General features: G+C 48.5%; 1 protein-coding gene across 1 annotated transcript; it reads left to right on the top strand.

The window, feature by feature from the left end:
* The first annotated feature begins 445 nt into the window (after positions 1-445).
* On the top strand, positions 446-9,374 carry LOC120039920 (transmembrane protein 14C-like). The gene is made up of 4 exons (XM_038985240.1): positions 446-521; positions 663-764; positions 894-981; positions 9,317-9,374. The coding sequence occupies exons 1-4, from the start codon at positions 446-448 to the stop codon at positions 9,372-9,374; spliced, it is 324 nt and encodes a 107-aa protein (XP_038841168.1).
* The last annotated feature ends 8,787 nt before the right edge of the window (positions 9,375-18,161 follow it).

An 18,161-nucleotide genomic window follows, 5' to 3' on the forward strand; every position in this document is an offset into this window, starting at 1 on the left:
AAATGAAGTATAGGAACGTTGACATGAATTAAAAGACTTAACATCCGAGGAGCTTACATCCGAGTTGTGTCTGGTGCGGTCCTACCCTCGCAGCCCCCTGAGCCATAACGCAGAGTTGTAGAGTTTTTGAATGACTGAAGGAGTGGGATGTTTTATAAAGTTTTTTTGATAATACGTGTGGATTAATGTTTTTTTCCCTTCTCCGTAATGAAGCAGTTGGTGGCGGCAATACAACAATAGTTGTGGTATGCCATAACGTTTCAGAGAAGAAGAATCTCAACGTTTTGGCACTTTTATTTTGAAATCCATAACACTTCCGGGACTGGAACAGCGAAATTCGACTTGTGGCGCTGAAATGCTACATTGTAGTTGAATTGTCTCAGATAAAGGTTTACCGTGAGTTTTGACAATACTTTTCCTTATTAGTTTTAGACAAGACGTGACAATGTCTCAAGATTGGATAGGTTATAGCTATGCTGCATTGGTCTCGGCAGGAGGAATCATGGGCTATGTAAAAGCAGGTACGGATGATTACACACTTCCAAATGTTTGTTGACTTTACCAAGTATTTATTTTAAAGTCAGCTGTCAAGAAATATTGATAGAATTGTGACATGGAAGTAGTTACTCTTCAATATGCTGTGTGATTTGTTCCCATATCAGGAAGTGTAACTTCACTGGTTGCAGGACTTTTCTTTGGGTTTCTAGCTGGACTTGGTGCCTACCTGATGTCTCAGAATCCTAAAGATGTCAGGCTTTCTCTAGGTGAGTGGGCCAAACTTTGGCTTGTTGTCAATAACATGACATGTCCTTACGCGTAGGCTAGTTGATGTTAGTGAGTGTTTTTTCGAACAGCTACACTGCAGTAACATGTCTTCTCGTTGTGTAAATTAGGTACCTCGGGAACACTGGCCGTTGTCATGGGAACGAGGTTTCTAAATTCCTGGAATTTCATGCCAGCTGGTCTGATGACAATAGCGAGGTACTGTGGATGGGACTCATTAAGGCTTCTGTTATTAAACCATGGAATAGCTAAACCTCTGTTTTAGAATCTGAGAGGGAAATACTTTACACACTCGTCTCTCACATGTAGGCTCAGCGTTCCCAAACAGTCCCATTTACAAGTCAGAATGTTGAACAAACTTAACTTCAACTTACTTGACCTGTTGTCCTGACGATTTTATCCCGATGTCGGAGGTAATCTGATACAAAATATCCACAGGGAAATGTTATCGACCCGACCTTCAGTATGCTGTTTATCGGTTTGTATTTCCGGGTTTTATTTTCAATACTGATGCAATTCGCATGTGACAAACAATATGGCTGAGACTAATCTAACCACATAGACCGAAAGGCAAACAATTCCTGCTGATTGCGAGGAAACGTGCTAAAGTGGACTGCTTTGGTTACATTCAGCTATTGTTTACATATTGTGCATCACACGCAATTCATCAAGAGATTGAAAATACAAGCAACAGAACCTTCCGGCGAGCGCAAAAAGTCAGGTGAACAACACTTTAATGTGGATCCCCTCTCTCCACCTCCTGTCATCAGAAGGACCTATAGCATGTACAACCTGTACATATCATTGTATTCAACATTCTGTAGAGAATGTTGCGTTATTCTTCAGGGCGACTTCAGTCAGACTGAAAATCCATGGAGTAACCATGTTAACAGTCTGATGTTTAGGCCAGATAGCTTTGGTTTTTGCATTGAATTAGGCCTGTTAATGCTTTTGTTGGAACACAAACCTGCACCCACACTGGCCCCCTGTGGATAAAATAGATTGGGCACCCCAGGTGGAATGGGACGCTATGACAGGTAGAGGGACTGGTATCACCCCCACCGTGACAGACAGGTAGAGGGACTGGTAACACCCCCACCATGGCAGACAGGTAGAGGGACTGGTATCACCCCCACCATGGCAGACAGGTAGAGGGACTGGTAACACCTCCACCATGACAGACAGGTAGAGGGACTGGTAACACCCCCACCATGGCAGACAGGTAGAGGGACTGGTAACACCCCCACCATGGCAGACAGGTAGAGGGACTGGTAACACCCCCACCATGGCAGACAGGTAGAGGGACTGGTAACACCCCCACCATGGCAGACAGGTAGAGGGACTGGTAACACCCCCACCATGGCAGACAGGTAGAGGGACTGGTAACACCCCCACCATGACAGACAGGTAGAGGGACTGGTAACACCCCCACCATGACAGACAGGTAGAGGGACTGGTAACACCCCCACCGTGACAGACAGGTAGAGGGACTGGTAACACCCCCACCGTGACAGACAGGTAGAGGGACTGGTAACACCCCCACCATGGCAGACAGGTAGAGGGACTGGTAACACCCCCACCATGGCAGACAGGTAGAGGGACTGGTATCACCCCCACCATGGCAGACAGGTAGAGGGACTGGTAACACCTCCACCATGACAGACAGGTAGAGGGACTGGTAACACCCCCACCATGGCAGACAGGTAGAGGGACTGGTAACACCCCCACCATGGCAGACAGGTAGAGGGACTGGTAACACCCCCACCATGACAGACAGGTAGAGGGAATGGTAACACCCCCACCATGGCAGACAGGTAGAGGGAATGGTAACACCCCCACCATGGCAGACAGGTAGAGGGACTGGTAACACCCCCACCATGACAGACAGGTAGAGGGACTGGTAACACCCCCACCATGACAGACAGGTAGAGGGACTGGTAACACCCCCACCATGGCAGACAGGTAGAGGGACTGGTAACACCCCCACCATGGCAGACAGGTAGAGGGACTGGTAACACCCCCACCATGGCAGACAGGTAGAGGGACTGGTAACACCCCCACCATGGCAGACAGGTAGAGGGACTGGTAACACCCCCACCATGGCAGACAGGTAGAGGGACTGGTAACACCCCCACCATGGCAGACAGGTAGAGGGACTGGTAACACCCCCACCATGACAGACAGGTAGAGGGACTGGTAACACCCCCACCATGACAGACAGGTAGAGGGACTGGTAACACCCCCACCGTGACAGACAGGTAGAGGGACTGGTAACACCCCCACCATGGCAGACATGTAGAGGGACTGGTAACACCCCCAACATGGCAGACAGGTAGAGGGACTGGTAACACCCCCACCATGGCAGACAGGTAGAGGGACTGGTATCACCCCCACCATGGCAGACAGGTAGAGGGACTGGTAACACCTCCACCATGACAGACAGGTAGAGGGACTGGTAACACCCCCACCATGGCAGACATGTAGAGGGACTGGTAACACCCCCACCATGGCAGACAGGTAGAGGGACTGGTAACACCCCCACCATGGCAGACAGGTAGAGGGACTGGTAACACCCCCACCATGGCAGACAGGTAGAGGGAATGGTAACACCCCCACCATGGCAGACAGGTAGAGGGAATGGTAACACCCCCACCATGGCAGACAGGTAGAGGGAATGGTAACACCCCCACCATGGCAGACAGGTAGAGGGAATGGTAACACCCCCACCATGGCAGACAGGTAGAGGGACTGGTAACACCCCCACCATGGCAGACAGGTAGAGGGACTGGTAACACCCCCACCATGACAGACAGGTAGAGGGACTGGTAACACCCCCACCATGACAGACAGGTAGAGGGACTGGTAACACCCCCACCATGACAGACAGGTAGAGGGACTGGTAACACCCCCACCATGGCAGACAGGTAGAGGGAATGGTAACACCCCCACCATGACATACAGGTAGAGGGACTGGTAACACCCCCACCATGACAGACAGGTAGAGGGACTGGTAACACCCCCACCATGGCAGACAGGTAGAGGGACTGGTAACACCCCCACCATGGCAGACAGGTAGAGGGACTGGTAACACCCCCACCATGGCAGACAGGTAGAGGGACTGGTAACACCCCCACCATGGCAGACAGGTAGAGGGACTGGTAACACCCCCACCATGGCAGACAGGTAGAGGGACTGGTAACACCCCCACCATGGCAGACAGGTAGAGGGACTGGTAACACCCCCACCATGGCAGACAGGTAGAGGGACTGGTAACACCTCCACCATGGCAGACAGGTAGAGGGACTGGTAACACCCCCACCGTGACAGACAGGTAGGAGGAATGGTATCACCCCCACCATGACAGACAGGTAGAGGGACTGGTAACACCCCCACCATGGCAGACAGGTAGAGGGAATGGTAACACCCCCACCATGACATACAGGTAGAGGGAATGGTAACACCCCCACCATGACAGACAGGTAGAGGGACTGGTAACACCCCCACCGTGACAGACAGGTAGAGGGACTGGTAACACCCCCACCGTGACAGACAGGTAGAGGGACTGGTAACACCCCCACCATGACAGACAGGTAGAGGGACTGGTAACACCCCCACCATGGCAGACAGGTAGAGGGACTGGTAACACCCCCACCATGACAGACAGGTAGGAGGACTGGTATCACCCCCACCATGGCAGACAGGTAGGAGGAATGGTAACACCTCCACCATGGCAGACAGGTAGAGGGACTGGTAACACCCCCACCGTGACAGACAGGTAGAGGGACTGGTAACACCTCCACCATGGCAGACAGGTAGAGGGACTGGTAACACCCCCACCATGGCAGACAGGTAGAGGGAATGGTAACACCTCCACCATGACAGACAGGTAGAGGGACTGGTAACACCCCCAACATTACAGACAGGTAGGAGGACTGGTATCACCCCCACCATGGCAGACAGGTAGGAGGAATGGTAACACCTCCACCATGACAGACAGGTAGAGGGACTGGTAACACCCCCACCATGACAGACAGGTAGAGGGACTGGTAACACCCCCACCATGACAGACAGGTAGAGGCAATGGTAACACCCCCACCATGGCAGACAGGTAGAGGGACTGGTAACACCCCCACCATGACAGACAGGTAGAGGGACTGGTAACACCCCCACCATGACAGACAGGTAGAGGGACTGGTAACACCCCCACCATGACAGACAGGTAGAGGCAATGGTAACACCCCCACCATGGCAGACAGGTAGAGGGACTGGTAACACCCCCACCATGGCAGACAGGTAGAGGGACTGGTAACACCCCCATCATGACAGACAGGTAGAGGGACTGGTAACACCCCCACCATGGCAGACAGGTAGAGGGACTGGTAACACCCCCACCATGACAGACAGGTAGAGGGACTGGTAACACCCCCACCATGACAGACAGGTAGAGGGAATGGTAACACCCCCACCATGGCAGACAGGTAGAGGGAATGGTAACACCCCCACCGTGGCAGACAGGTAGAGGGACTGGTAACACCCCCACCGTGGCAGACAGGTAGAGGGACTGGTAACACCCCCACCGTGACAGACAGGTAGAGGGACTGGTAACACCCCCACCATGGCAGACAGGTAGAGGGACTGGTAACACCCCCACCATGGCAGACAGGTAGAGGGACTGGTAACACCCCCACCATGGCAGACAGGTAGAGGGACTGGTAACACCCCCACCATGGCAGACAGGTAGAGGGACTGGTAACACCCCCACCATGGCAGACAGGTAGAGGGACTGGTAACACCCCCACCATGGCAGACAGGTAGAGGGACTGGTAACACCCCCACCATGGCAGACAGGTAGAGGGACTGGTAACACCCCCACCATGGCAGACAGGTAGGAGGACTGGTAACACCCCCACCATGACAGACAGGTAGAGGGACTGGTAACACCTCCACCATGGCAGACAGGTAGAGGGACTGGTAACACCCCCACCATGGCAGACAGGTAGAGGGACTGGTAACACCCCCACCATGGCAGACAGGTAGAGGGACTGGTAACACCCCCACCATGGCAGACAGGTAGAGGGACTGGTAACACCCCCACCATGGCAGACAGGTAGAGGGACTGGTAACACCCCCACCATGGCAGACAGGTAGAGGGACTGGTAACACCCCCACCATGGCAGACAGGTAGAGGGACTGGTAACACCCCCACCATGGCAGACAGGTAGGAGGACTGGTAACACCCCCACCATGACAGACAGGTAGAGGGACTGGTAACACCTCCACCATGGCAGACAGGTAGAGGGACTGGTAACACCCCCACCATGGCAGACAGGTAGAGGGACTGGTAACACCCCCACCATGGCAGACAGGTAGAGGGACTGGTAACACCCCCACCATGACAGACAGGTAGAGGGACTGGTAACACCCCCACCATGACAGACAGGTAGAGGGACTGGTAACACCCCCACCATGACAGACAGGTAGAGGGACTGGTAACACCCCCACCATGACAGACAGGTAGAGGGACTGGTAACACCCCCACCATGACAGACAGGTAGAGGGACTGGTAACACCCCCACCATGACAGACAGGTAGAGGGACTGGTAACACCCCCACCATGACAGACAGGTAGAGGGACTGGTAACACCTCCACCATGGCAGACAGGTAGAGGGACTGGTAACACCCCCACCATGACAGACAGGTAGGAGGAATGGTATCACCCCCACCATGACAGACAGGTAGAGGGACTGGTAACACCCCCACCATGACAGACAGGTAGGAGGAATGGTATCACCCCCACCATGACAGACAGGTAGGAGGAATGGTATCACCCCCACCATGACAGACAGGTAGGAGGAATGGTATCACCCCCACCATGACAGACAGGTAGAGGGACTGGTAACACCCCCACCATGACAGACAGGTAGAGGGACTGGTAACACCCCCACCATGACAGACAGGTAGAGGGACTGGTAACACCCCCACCATGGCAGACAGGTAGAGGGAATGGTAACACCCCCACCATGACATACAGGTAGAGGGACTGGTAACACCCCCACCATGACAGACAGGTAGAGGGACTGGTAACACCCCCACCATGGCAGACAGGTAGAGGGAATGGTAACACCCCCACCATGACAGACAGGTAGAGGGAATGGTAACACCCCCACCATGACAGACAGGTAGAGGGACTGGTAACACCCCCACCATGACAGACATGTAGAGGGACTGGTAACACCCCCACCATGGCAGACAGGTAGAGGGACTGGTAACACCCCCACCATGGCAGACAGGTAGAGGGACTGGTAACACCTCCGCCATGGCAGACAGGTAGAGGGACTGGTAACACCCCCACCATGGCAGACAGGTAGAGGGACTGGTAACACCCCCACCATGGCAGACAGGTAGAGGGACTGGTAACACCTCCACCATGGCAGACAGGTAGAGGGACTGGTAACACCCCCACCATGACAGACAGGTTGAGGGACTGGTAACACCCCCACCGTGACAGACAGGTAGGAGGAATGGTATCACCCCCACCATGGCAGACAGGTAGAGGGACTGGTAACACCCCCACCATGACAGACAGGTAGAGGGACTGGTAACACCCCCACCATGGCAGACAGGTAGAGGGACTGGTAACACCCCCACCATGGCAGACAGGTAGAGGGAATGGTAACACCCCCACCATGGCAGACAGGTAGACGGAATGGTAACACCCCCACCATGGCAGACAGGTAGAGGGACTGGTAACACCCCCACCATGACAGACAGGTAGAGGGACTGGTAACACCCCCACCATGACAGACAGGTAGAGGGACTGGTAACACCCCCACCATGACAGACAGGTAGAGGGACTGGTAACATCCCCACCATGACAGACAGGTAGAGGGACTGGTAACACCTCCACCGTGACAGACAGGTAGAGGGACTGGTAACACCCCCACCGTGACAGACAGGTAGAGGGACTGGTAACACCCCCACCGTGACAGACAGGTAGAGGGACTGGTAACACCTCCACCATGGCAGACAGGTAGAGGGACTGGTAACACCCCCACCATGGCAGACAGGTAGAGGGAATGGTAACACCTCCACCATGACAGACAGGTAGAGGGACTGGTAACACCCCCACCATGACAGACAGGTAGGAGGACTGGTATCACCCCCACCATGGCAGACAGGTAGGAGGAATGGTAACACCTCCACCATGACAGACAGGTAGAGGGACTGGTAACACCCCCACCATGACAGACAGGTAGAGGCAATGGTAACACCCCCACCATGGCAGACAGGTAGAGGGACTGGTAACACCCCCACCATGACAGACAGGTAGAGGGAATGGTAACACCCCCACCATGACAGACAGGTAGAGGGACTGGTAACACCCCCATCATGGCAGACAGGTAGAGGGACTGGTAACATCCCCACCATGACAGACAGGTAGAGGGACTGGTAACACCTCCACCATGACAGACAGGTAGAGGGACTGGTAACACCCCCACCATGGCAGACAGGTAGAGGGACTGGTAACACCCCCACCATGGCAGACAGGTAGAGGGACTGGTAACACCCCCACCATGGCAGACAGGTAGAGGGACTGGTAACACCCCCACCATGACAGACAGGTAGAGGGACTGGTAACACCCCCACCGTGACAGACAGGTAGAGGGACTGGTAACACCCCCACCGTGACAGACAGGTAGAGGGACTGGTAACACCCCCACCGTGACAGACAGGTAGAGGGACTGGTAACACCCCCACCGTGACAGACAGGTAGAGGGACTGGTAACACCTCCACCATGGCAGACAGGTAGAGGGACTGGTAACACCCCCACCATGGCAGACAGGTAGAGGGAATGGTAACACCTCCACCATGACAGACAGGTAGAGGGACTGGTAACACCCCCACCATGACAGACAGGTAGGAGGACTGGTATCACCCCCACCATGGCAGACAGGTAGGAGGAATGGTAACACCTCCACCATGACAGACAGGTAGAGGGACTGGTAACACCCCCACCATGGCAGACAGGTAGAGGGACTGGTAACACCTCCACCATGACAGACAGGTAGAGGGACTGGTAACACCCCCACCATGGCAGACAGGTAGAGGGACTGGTAACACCCCCACCATGGCAGACAGGTAGAGGGACTGGTAACACCCCCACCATGACAGACAGGTAGAGGGACTGGTAACACCCCCACCATGACAGACAGGTAGAGGGACTGGTAACACCCCCACCATGGCAGACAGGTAGAGGGACTGGTAACACCCCCACCATGACAGACAGGTAGGAGGAATGGTATCACCCCCACCATGGCAGACAGGTAGAGGGACTGGTAACACCCCCACCATGACAGACAGGTAGAGGGACTGGTATCACCCCCACCATGACAGACAGGTAGGAGGAATGGTATCACCCCCACCATGACAGACATTCCAATGTTTGTAAATGAGCTGACTCTTCTTCCACTAATCCTAGAACAAAATGTTCCTCTCTTTCTTCTTCTTTCTTTCTTTCTTTCTCTTCCTAGTATACTGATGCTGGGGAAGACTGCAGTGGGGATGTTCAAGAGACCACATGATTCATAAATGTGAAGAATATAGGAATTTCACAGTTTTTATATTCAATGTTTGTGGTTTATATATAGACAGTTATTTGACATCTGAATTTATATCATTATCGTTGCAAAGAAACATGTACAATTGAAACCTTTCAAGACAAGCATATAATGAATGAAAATATCGATATTCAGCTAGGTTTGATATTCAGCTGGGTGTGATATTCAGCTGGGTTTGATATTCAGCTGGGTTTGATATTCAGCTGGGTTTGATATTCAGCTGGGTTTGATATTCAGCTGGGTGTGATATTCAGCTGGGTTTGATATTCAGCTGGGTGTGATATTCAGCTGGGTTTGATATTCAGCTGGGTGTGATATTCAGCTGGGTTTGATATTCAGCTGGGTTTGATATTCAGCTAGGTTTGTCTAATTTGAAGCTGACGTGTGGCCGTGAAAATGTGAAATGTGAAAATGTGAATTTTCTGTGTTGTAAATAATGAATAAAGATGAGTTTTCCTCCTCATGACAGCTAATAAAGATGACACAAAAATATATATATTTTCAACATTTAACATGTATGATGATGCAAAACCAGTTTTCCTCCCCATGACAGCTAATAAAGATGACACAAAAATATATATATTTTCAACATTTAACATGTTGAGTTTTCCTCCTCATGACAGCTAGAAAAACATTGATAAGGATGTCCTATCATGTTAGATGTTCAACAAATGTTCACACCAAGCTATTTTGTACCCCCCCCAAAAAATATTTGATATACGGACAAATGTTATCTTGCAGAAATAAAGTATGGATATTTTGAAGTCATTGGCTGAGTTAGAAATAAAATTAGAATTTTATATCGGTAAATAACTCACTCAATCTAGAATTGTTGAATAAAAAAACTCACTCTAGAATAACAAACATGTAATTTTTTATTTATTTATTTCCCCTTTATTTAACCAGGTAGGCTAGTTGAAAACAAGTTCTCATTTACAACTGCGACCTGGCCAAGATAAAGCAAAGCAGTTCGACACAAACAACAACACAGAGTTACACATGGAATAAACAAACATACAGTAGAACAAAAGAAAACAAAAAGTCTATATACAGTGAGGACAAATGGCACCCTATTCCCTACATAGTGCACTACTTTTGACCACCTCTTTACATGTTGCATTTATATTTTGTTTTCCTTTTCTTTTTCTGCTGTTGTATCTCTCTGAGAGTACGGGTCGCTCGTACTAACACCACTCTGAGAGTACGGGTCGCTCGTACTAACACCACTCTGAGAGTACGGGTCGCTCGTACTAACACCACTCTGAGAGTACGGGTCGCTCGTACTAACACCACTCTGAGAGTACGGGTCGCTCGTACTAACACCACTCTGAGTACGGGTCGCTCGTACTAACACCACAGAGTACGGGTCGCTCGTACTAACACCACTGAGTACGGGTCGCTCGTACTAACACCACTCTGAGAGTACGGGTCGCTCGTACTAACACCACTCTGAGAGTACGGGTCGCTCGTACTAACACCACTCTGAGAGTACGGGTCGCTCGTACTAACACCACTCTGAGAGTACGGGTCGCTCGTACTAACACCACTCTGAGTACGGGTCGCTCGTACTAACACCACAGAGTACGGGTCGCTCGTACTAACACCACTCAGAGTACGGGTCGCTCGTACTAACACCACTCTGAGAGTACGGGTCGCTCGTACTAACACCACTCTGAGAGTACGGGTCGCTCGTACTAACACCACTCTGAGAGTACGGGTCGCTCGTACTAACACCACTCTGAGAGTACGGGTCGCTCGTACTAACACCACTCTGAGTACGGGTCGCTCGTACTAACACCACTGAGAGTACGGGTCGCTCGTACTAACACCACTCTGAGAGTACGGGTCGCTCGTACTAACACCACTCAGAGTACGGGTCGCTCGTACTAACACCACTCTGAGTACGGGTCGCTCGTACTAACACCACAGAGTACGGGTCGCTCGTACTAACACCACTGAGTACGGGTCGCTCGTACTAACACCACAGAGTACGGGTCGCTCGTACTAACACCTCAGAGTACGGGTCGCTCGTACTAACACCTCTGTGAGAGTACGGGTCGTTCGTACTAACACCTCTGTGAGAGTACGGTTCGCTCGTACTAACACCTCTCAGAGAGTACGGGTCGCTCGTACTAACACCTCTCAGAGAGTACGGGTCGCTCGTACTAACACCTCTCAGAGAGTACGGGTCGCTCGTACTAACACCACTCTGAGATTACGGGTCACTAGTACTAACACCACTCAGAGTACGGGTCGCTCGTACTAACACCACTGAGTACGGGTCGCTCGTACTAACACCACTGAGAGTACGGGTCGCTCGTACTAACACCTCTGAGAGTAGGGGTCGCTCGTACTAACACCTCTGTGAGAGTACGGGTCGTTCGTACTAACACCTCTGTGAGAGTACGGTTCGCTCGTACTAACACCTCTCAGAGAGTACGGGTCGCTCGTACTAACACCTCTCAGAGAGTACGGGTCGCTCGTACTAACACCTCTCAGAGAGTACGGGTCGCTCGTACTAACACCACTCTGAGATTACGGGTCACTAGTACTAACACCACTCAGAGTACGGGTCGCTCGTACTAACACCACTCTGAGAGTACGGGTCGCTCGTACTAACACCACTCTGAGAGTACGGGTTGCTCGTACTAACACCACTCTGAGAGTACGGGTCGCTCGTACTAACACCTCTGTGAGAGTACGGGTCGCTCGTACTAACACCACTCTGAGAGTACGGTTCGCTCGTACTAACACCACTCAGAGTACGGTTCGCTCGTACTAACACCACTCAGAGTACGGGTCGCTCGTACTAACACCACTCAGAGTACGGGTCGCTCGTACTAACACCTCTGAGAGTACGGGTCGCTCGTACTAACACCTCTGTGAGAGTACGGGTCGCTCGTACTAACACCTCTGTGAGAGTACGGGTCGCTCGTACTAACAGCTCTGTGAGAGTACGGGTCGCTCGTACTAACAGCTCTGTGAGAGTACGGGTCGCTCGTACTAACACCTCTCTGAGAGTACGGGTCGCTCGTACTAACACCTCTCTGGGAGTACGGGTCGCTCGTACTAACACCTCTCTGAGAGTACGGGTCGCTCGTACTAACACCTCTCAGAGAGTACGGGTCGCTCGTACTAACACCTCTCAGAGAGTACGGGTCGCTCGTACTAACACCACATTCTTTATGTGCTCGCGTTTTGTTCTAGTTGAAATGCATCTATAATATGTTATATCTAGCATTGGTATTTCTATCTGATGTGACATCTAGTGGCCCTTTGTGGGAACTTTAGATTATCACAGGTGTCTGCCATTACCCCTGATTCACCTTGTGGCTTCATACCGGTCGGCTCTGATAAAGGTCGACTGACCGAAAGTTGAGCCACAATTAAAGAAATGTGCATTTGACTGGAAGTGTGCAGAGACTATTTCCTGTTTCTTCAGTTTTGCCTACAGCACCTTCACAAATCATCTCTTGGTCTGCGGTACATTCTGCCTATTGTAAATACGAATAAAATATTCTCCATTCATGTGGATGTTACCATGACTGCGGATAATCATGAATGAATCTTGTAAAAGTTAGAGGGTCAAAGATCCCCCAAGACATGATAACCTCTCGTTATTGGTAATGGTGCGACGTTAGGATGTCTTGAGGGTATGATCTTTGACCGTGTAACTTTCTCAATCATAATTATTCACGATTCATTCAGGATTAGCCATAATCATGGTCAAAAATACTATTACGGGCAATCACAGACACTGGTGTTGTCTTCTTGTGTGAAATAGAAATCAATGTCCAGCACTCTCGAAATGGCCAGCCTAAATATGACGTGGTATGTCTTTCCTCTAAAAAGTGGGCTTGAAGATTTTGTGCAATTGCACAGCGGATGGCATCATTTTTCTCCGTGGATTTGCTTTTGGTTTACTTACGGTAAGGTGGACCAGCAGTGTCCAGTAAGGATCAGGTGATCCGCTAACTACGGAGCGCTGGCTGACTGGTGAAAAAGGCTAAATGACATATAGCAAATGTCGGAGCATAATTCATTCACGATTTTGGATCAAATTGGAATTCAAATCGCAATAGTGGAACTTCTGTGTAACGATGTCGCGCTAGGACTGTTGCGTGAAAGCGGATTTTTTACATTTTAATTTATGAAATTACCACCGTTACAAAGGAAAAATATTGTCTACACCATCGACATGGGACTGTGCTACAGTTTGCGTCCCCGGCTCTTCGGGGACTTGAGCGGGTCTATTTCGAACGCTACCTCGGACTCGGATCAGCCGCCAGACCCAGCTGTACCTTGCCGAGCCGGGGGAACTCGTCAAGAGGACACAGGTGGATATGGCGAGACCTCGTCGCTCAGAGACGGTAGCGGCAAAGTACGCCATGGGGACCTAACCAAGCTCCCACCCGGGGAGTCCCGCGGTAGAGACAACACGGGCACTGATGGAGTGCTCATACAGAACGGGGGTGGAGGCAAGGGAACGGGCAAGGACCGTAGTCGACGATTACAGCTGCTGCAGAAAACAACCAGCACTCAAAAACAGAAAAACTGGGACAAACTGCTAGTGGAGGAGAAGGAGGCCGAGAGGGAGGCGAAGAAAATCAGTAAGAACATTGACAGGGCGCTAAAAGAACTCAAACGGGAATACAAACAGACTCATCGGCTGCTATTACTAGGTAGGATGGAAACATGTGTTAACCAGCTCTCCCTTGTGTTGTGAACGGCGGCCTTTCAGGTGCCTATGACGGTCGTGTAGGCTATTCCAGTGCTGTCTATGCTTATGTCGCGCTATTTTCCACGTGAAATGGTATCCCCGGCAGTTGTCATTTGACTGAGCTGAAGATGGACGTTATGTAGCCTGTCTTTCCTCCTCTACGCACCAGTTTAGTCCGTGTCCTAGCGATCTCTGTTTTGGTTGCGTTTACGGTTACATTGAACGACGAGGATTTCCGGGGCTGCTGTTGTTATGATGGTGGATCTTTTACAACACACACACACACACACACACACACACACACACACACACACACACACACACACACACACACACACACACACACACACACACACACACACACACTAAACCGATACATTTAACAAATATAAAGTGTTAAATGATTATAAGATATAGGAACATACAGGTGGTTTAAGACCCCATTGCTCACTGCTTTGTTTTATCTTGACCAGGTCGCAGTTGTAAATGAGAACTTGTTCTCAACTAGCCGACCTGGATAAATAAAGGTGAAATAACATATGTAGGCTAAAGGGTATTCTATCCGTTCTTATTCTCACAATGTTAAAGTGTTTCCTTCCTCTACTCCCAACTATCCACACCACCCTTGGCCTTTATACATGGTGCCTGTTACTATGTCCATATATATCACCCAGTGTCAGTGCTGTGGGACTTGACACAATAATACAAAAAGTGTGATTTTTTTTCCTCCAAAATATCTAAACCGTATGCTGACAGATGGTTCAAATTAGAGGTCAACCGATTATGATTTTTCAATGCCGATACCGATACCGATTATTGGAGGACAAAAAAAGCCGATACCGATTAATCCGCCGATTTTATTAAAAACATTTAAAAAAAAAAAAGATATATATATATATATCATACACACACACATTTTTGTAATAATGACAATTGCAACAATACTGAATGAACAATGAACACTTTTATTTTAACTTAATATAATACATAAATACACACACACCAACAGCTCTGAAGTGACAATGGTACTGAAGAGTCTGCTTAGGAGACAAATACTCTCAACTGTTTGAATAAAAATAGAGTTTAAGTTACCTGTGATGAGTGTTGAAAACAAAAACTTTAATTTCTATATGCAGAAATCCTATTTTAATAATGGGCATGGTAAGAATTGACAACCAAAGTGCGAGTCATAATTCCCATGACACCTTCTAGCAAAATCTGAAAAGCAGTTCCTTCATTTATTCCATAGGATATTTTTAGATTCACTTAAACTAAGGTCTGTGTTTCGTGTAGGCTTACATCACCGTGCCAATTTTATAACTGTGTAGATATCCATAGGACAAGGTAACTCTGATCAATATTGGCTAAATATAAGCGAAGATACAATTTTTTGTAGAGGGGATTTATGAAAATATGTTGACAAACGTTACCTTATCCTAGTGAGATTTACACGGGTATCAAAACGTCGAGGCGGTTTAAGCCTGCACGAAACACAGACCTTATTTGAAGTAGATCAAGACATTCTCTATGGAAGACATGAACGGTAAAATAACGAAGGAACCCCTTTCAAATTCAGCCGCAAGTTATTACAGGAATTATAACGCGTCGACTATTTCTGTCTAAACCATATACCTTTGACTAATCCGGAAACTATCACCTCGAAAACAAAACGTTTATTCCGTTCCGTATTTTATCTAACGGGTGGCATCCATGAGTCTAAATATTCCTGTTACATTGCACAACCTTCAATGTTGTCATAATTACGTAAAATTCCGCCAAATTAGTTCGCAAAGAGCCAGGCGGCCCAAACTGTTGCATATACCCTGACTCTGCGTGCAATGAACGCAAGAGAAATGACACAATTTCACCTGGTTAATATTGCCTGCTAACCTGGATTTCTTTTAGCTAAATATGCAGGTTTAAAAATATATACTTCTGTGTATTGATTTTAAGAAAGGCATTGATGTTTATGGTTAAGTACACATTGGAGCAACGACAGTCATTGATTGATTGTTTTTTATAAGATAAGTTTAATGCTAGTGTAACAGTATAATTTTAGTACGTCCCCTCGCCCCGACCTCGGGCGCGAACCAGGGACCCTCTGCACACATCAACAACGGTCGCCCACGAAGCATCGTTACCCATCGCTCCACAAAGGCCGCGGCCCTTGCAGAGCAAGGGGCAACACTACATCTAGGTTTCAGAGCAAGTGACGTAACTGATTGAAAAGCTACTAGCGCGTACCCGCTAACTAGCTAGCCATTTCACATCCGTTACACTAGCTAGCAACTTACCTTAGCTTACTGCATTCGCTAACAGGCAGGCTCCTCATGGAGTGCAATGTAATCAGGTGTTAGAGCATTGGACTAGTTAACTGTAAGGTTGCAAGATTGGATCCCCCGAGCTGACAAGGTTAAAAATCTGTCGTTCCTAGGCCGTCATTGAAAATAAGAATGTGTTCTTAACTGACTTGCCTAGTTAAATAAAGATTAAATAAAGGTGTAAAAAAATTAAAAAAAATAAAAATCGGCAAATCGGCGCCCAAAAATACCGATTTCCGATTGTTATAAAAACTTGAAATCGGCCCCGATTAATCGGTCGACCTCTAGTTCAAATCCCTGTAAGGTTTTCTATTCCCTCATTCAAACCATTACTTCCTCTAGTCTCAACCATTCACCTCACCATCCTATTCTTTAAATATAGTGTCCTTCTCTATGTCCATATATATCCTCCGAACACCACAATATATCCTCCAAACACCACAATATATCCTCCAAACACCACAATATATCCTCCAAACATTATATCCTCCAAACACCACAATATATCCTCCAAACACCACAATATATCCTCCAAACACCACATTATATCCTCCAAACATTATATCCTCCAAACACCACAATATATCCTCCAAACATTATATCCTCCAAACACCACAATATATCCTCCAAACACCACAATATATCCTCCAAACATTATATCCTCCAAACACCACAATATATCCTCCAAACACCACAATATATCCTCCAAACACCACAATATATCCTCCAAACATTATATCCTCCAAACACCACAATATATCCTCCAAACATTATATCCTCCAAACACCACAATATATCCTCCAAACATTATATCCTCCAAACACCACAATATATCCTCCAAACATTATATCCTCCAAACACCACAATATATCCTCCAAACATTATATCCTCCAAACACCACAATATATCCTCCAAACATTATATCCTCCGAACACCACAATATATCCTCCGAACACCACAATATATCCTCCAAACATTATATCCTCCGAACACCACAATATATCCTCCAAACATTATATCCTCCGAACACCACAATATATCCTCCAAACATTATATCCTCCGAACACCACAATATATCCTCCGAACACCACAATATATCCTCCGAACACCACAATATATCCTCCAAACACCACAATATATCCTCCAAACACCACAATATATCCTCCAAACACCACAATATACCACAATATATCCTCCAAACACCACAATATATCCTCCAAACACCACAATATATCCTCCAAAAATGATATCCTCCGAACACCACAATATATCCTCCAAACATTATATCCTCCCAACACCACAATATATCCTCCAAAAATTATATCCTCCAAACACCACAATATATCCTCCAAACATTATATCCTCCAAACATTATATCCTCCAAACACCACAATATATCCTCCAAACACCACAATATATCCTCCAAACACCACAATATATCCTCCAAACACCACAATATATCCTCCAAACACCACAATATATCCTCCAAACAATATATCCTCCGAACACCACAATATATCCCCCAAACACCACAATATATCCTCCAAACATTATATCCTCCGAACACCACAATATATCCTCCAAACATTATATCCTCCGAACACCACAATATATCCTCCAAACACCACAATATATCCTCCAAACACCACAATATATCCTCCAAACACCACAATATATCCTCCAAACACCACAATATATCCTCCAAACACCACAATAT

This window comes from Salvelinus namaycush, unplaced genomic scaffold (genome assembly GCF_016432855.1).
Source record: "Salvelinus namaycush isolate Seneca unplaced genomic scaffold, SaNama_1.0 Scaffold3090, whole genome shotgun sequence".
Lineage (NCBI taxonomy): Eukaryota > Metazoa > Chordata > Actinopteri > Salmoniformes > Salmonidae > Salvelinus > Salvelinus namaycush.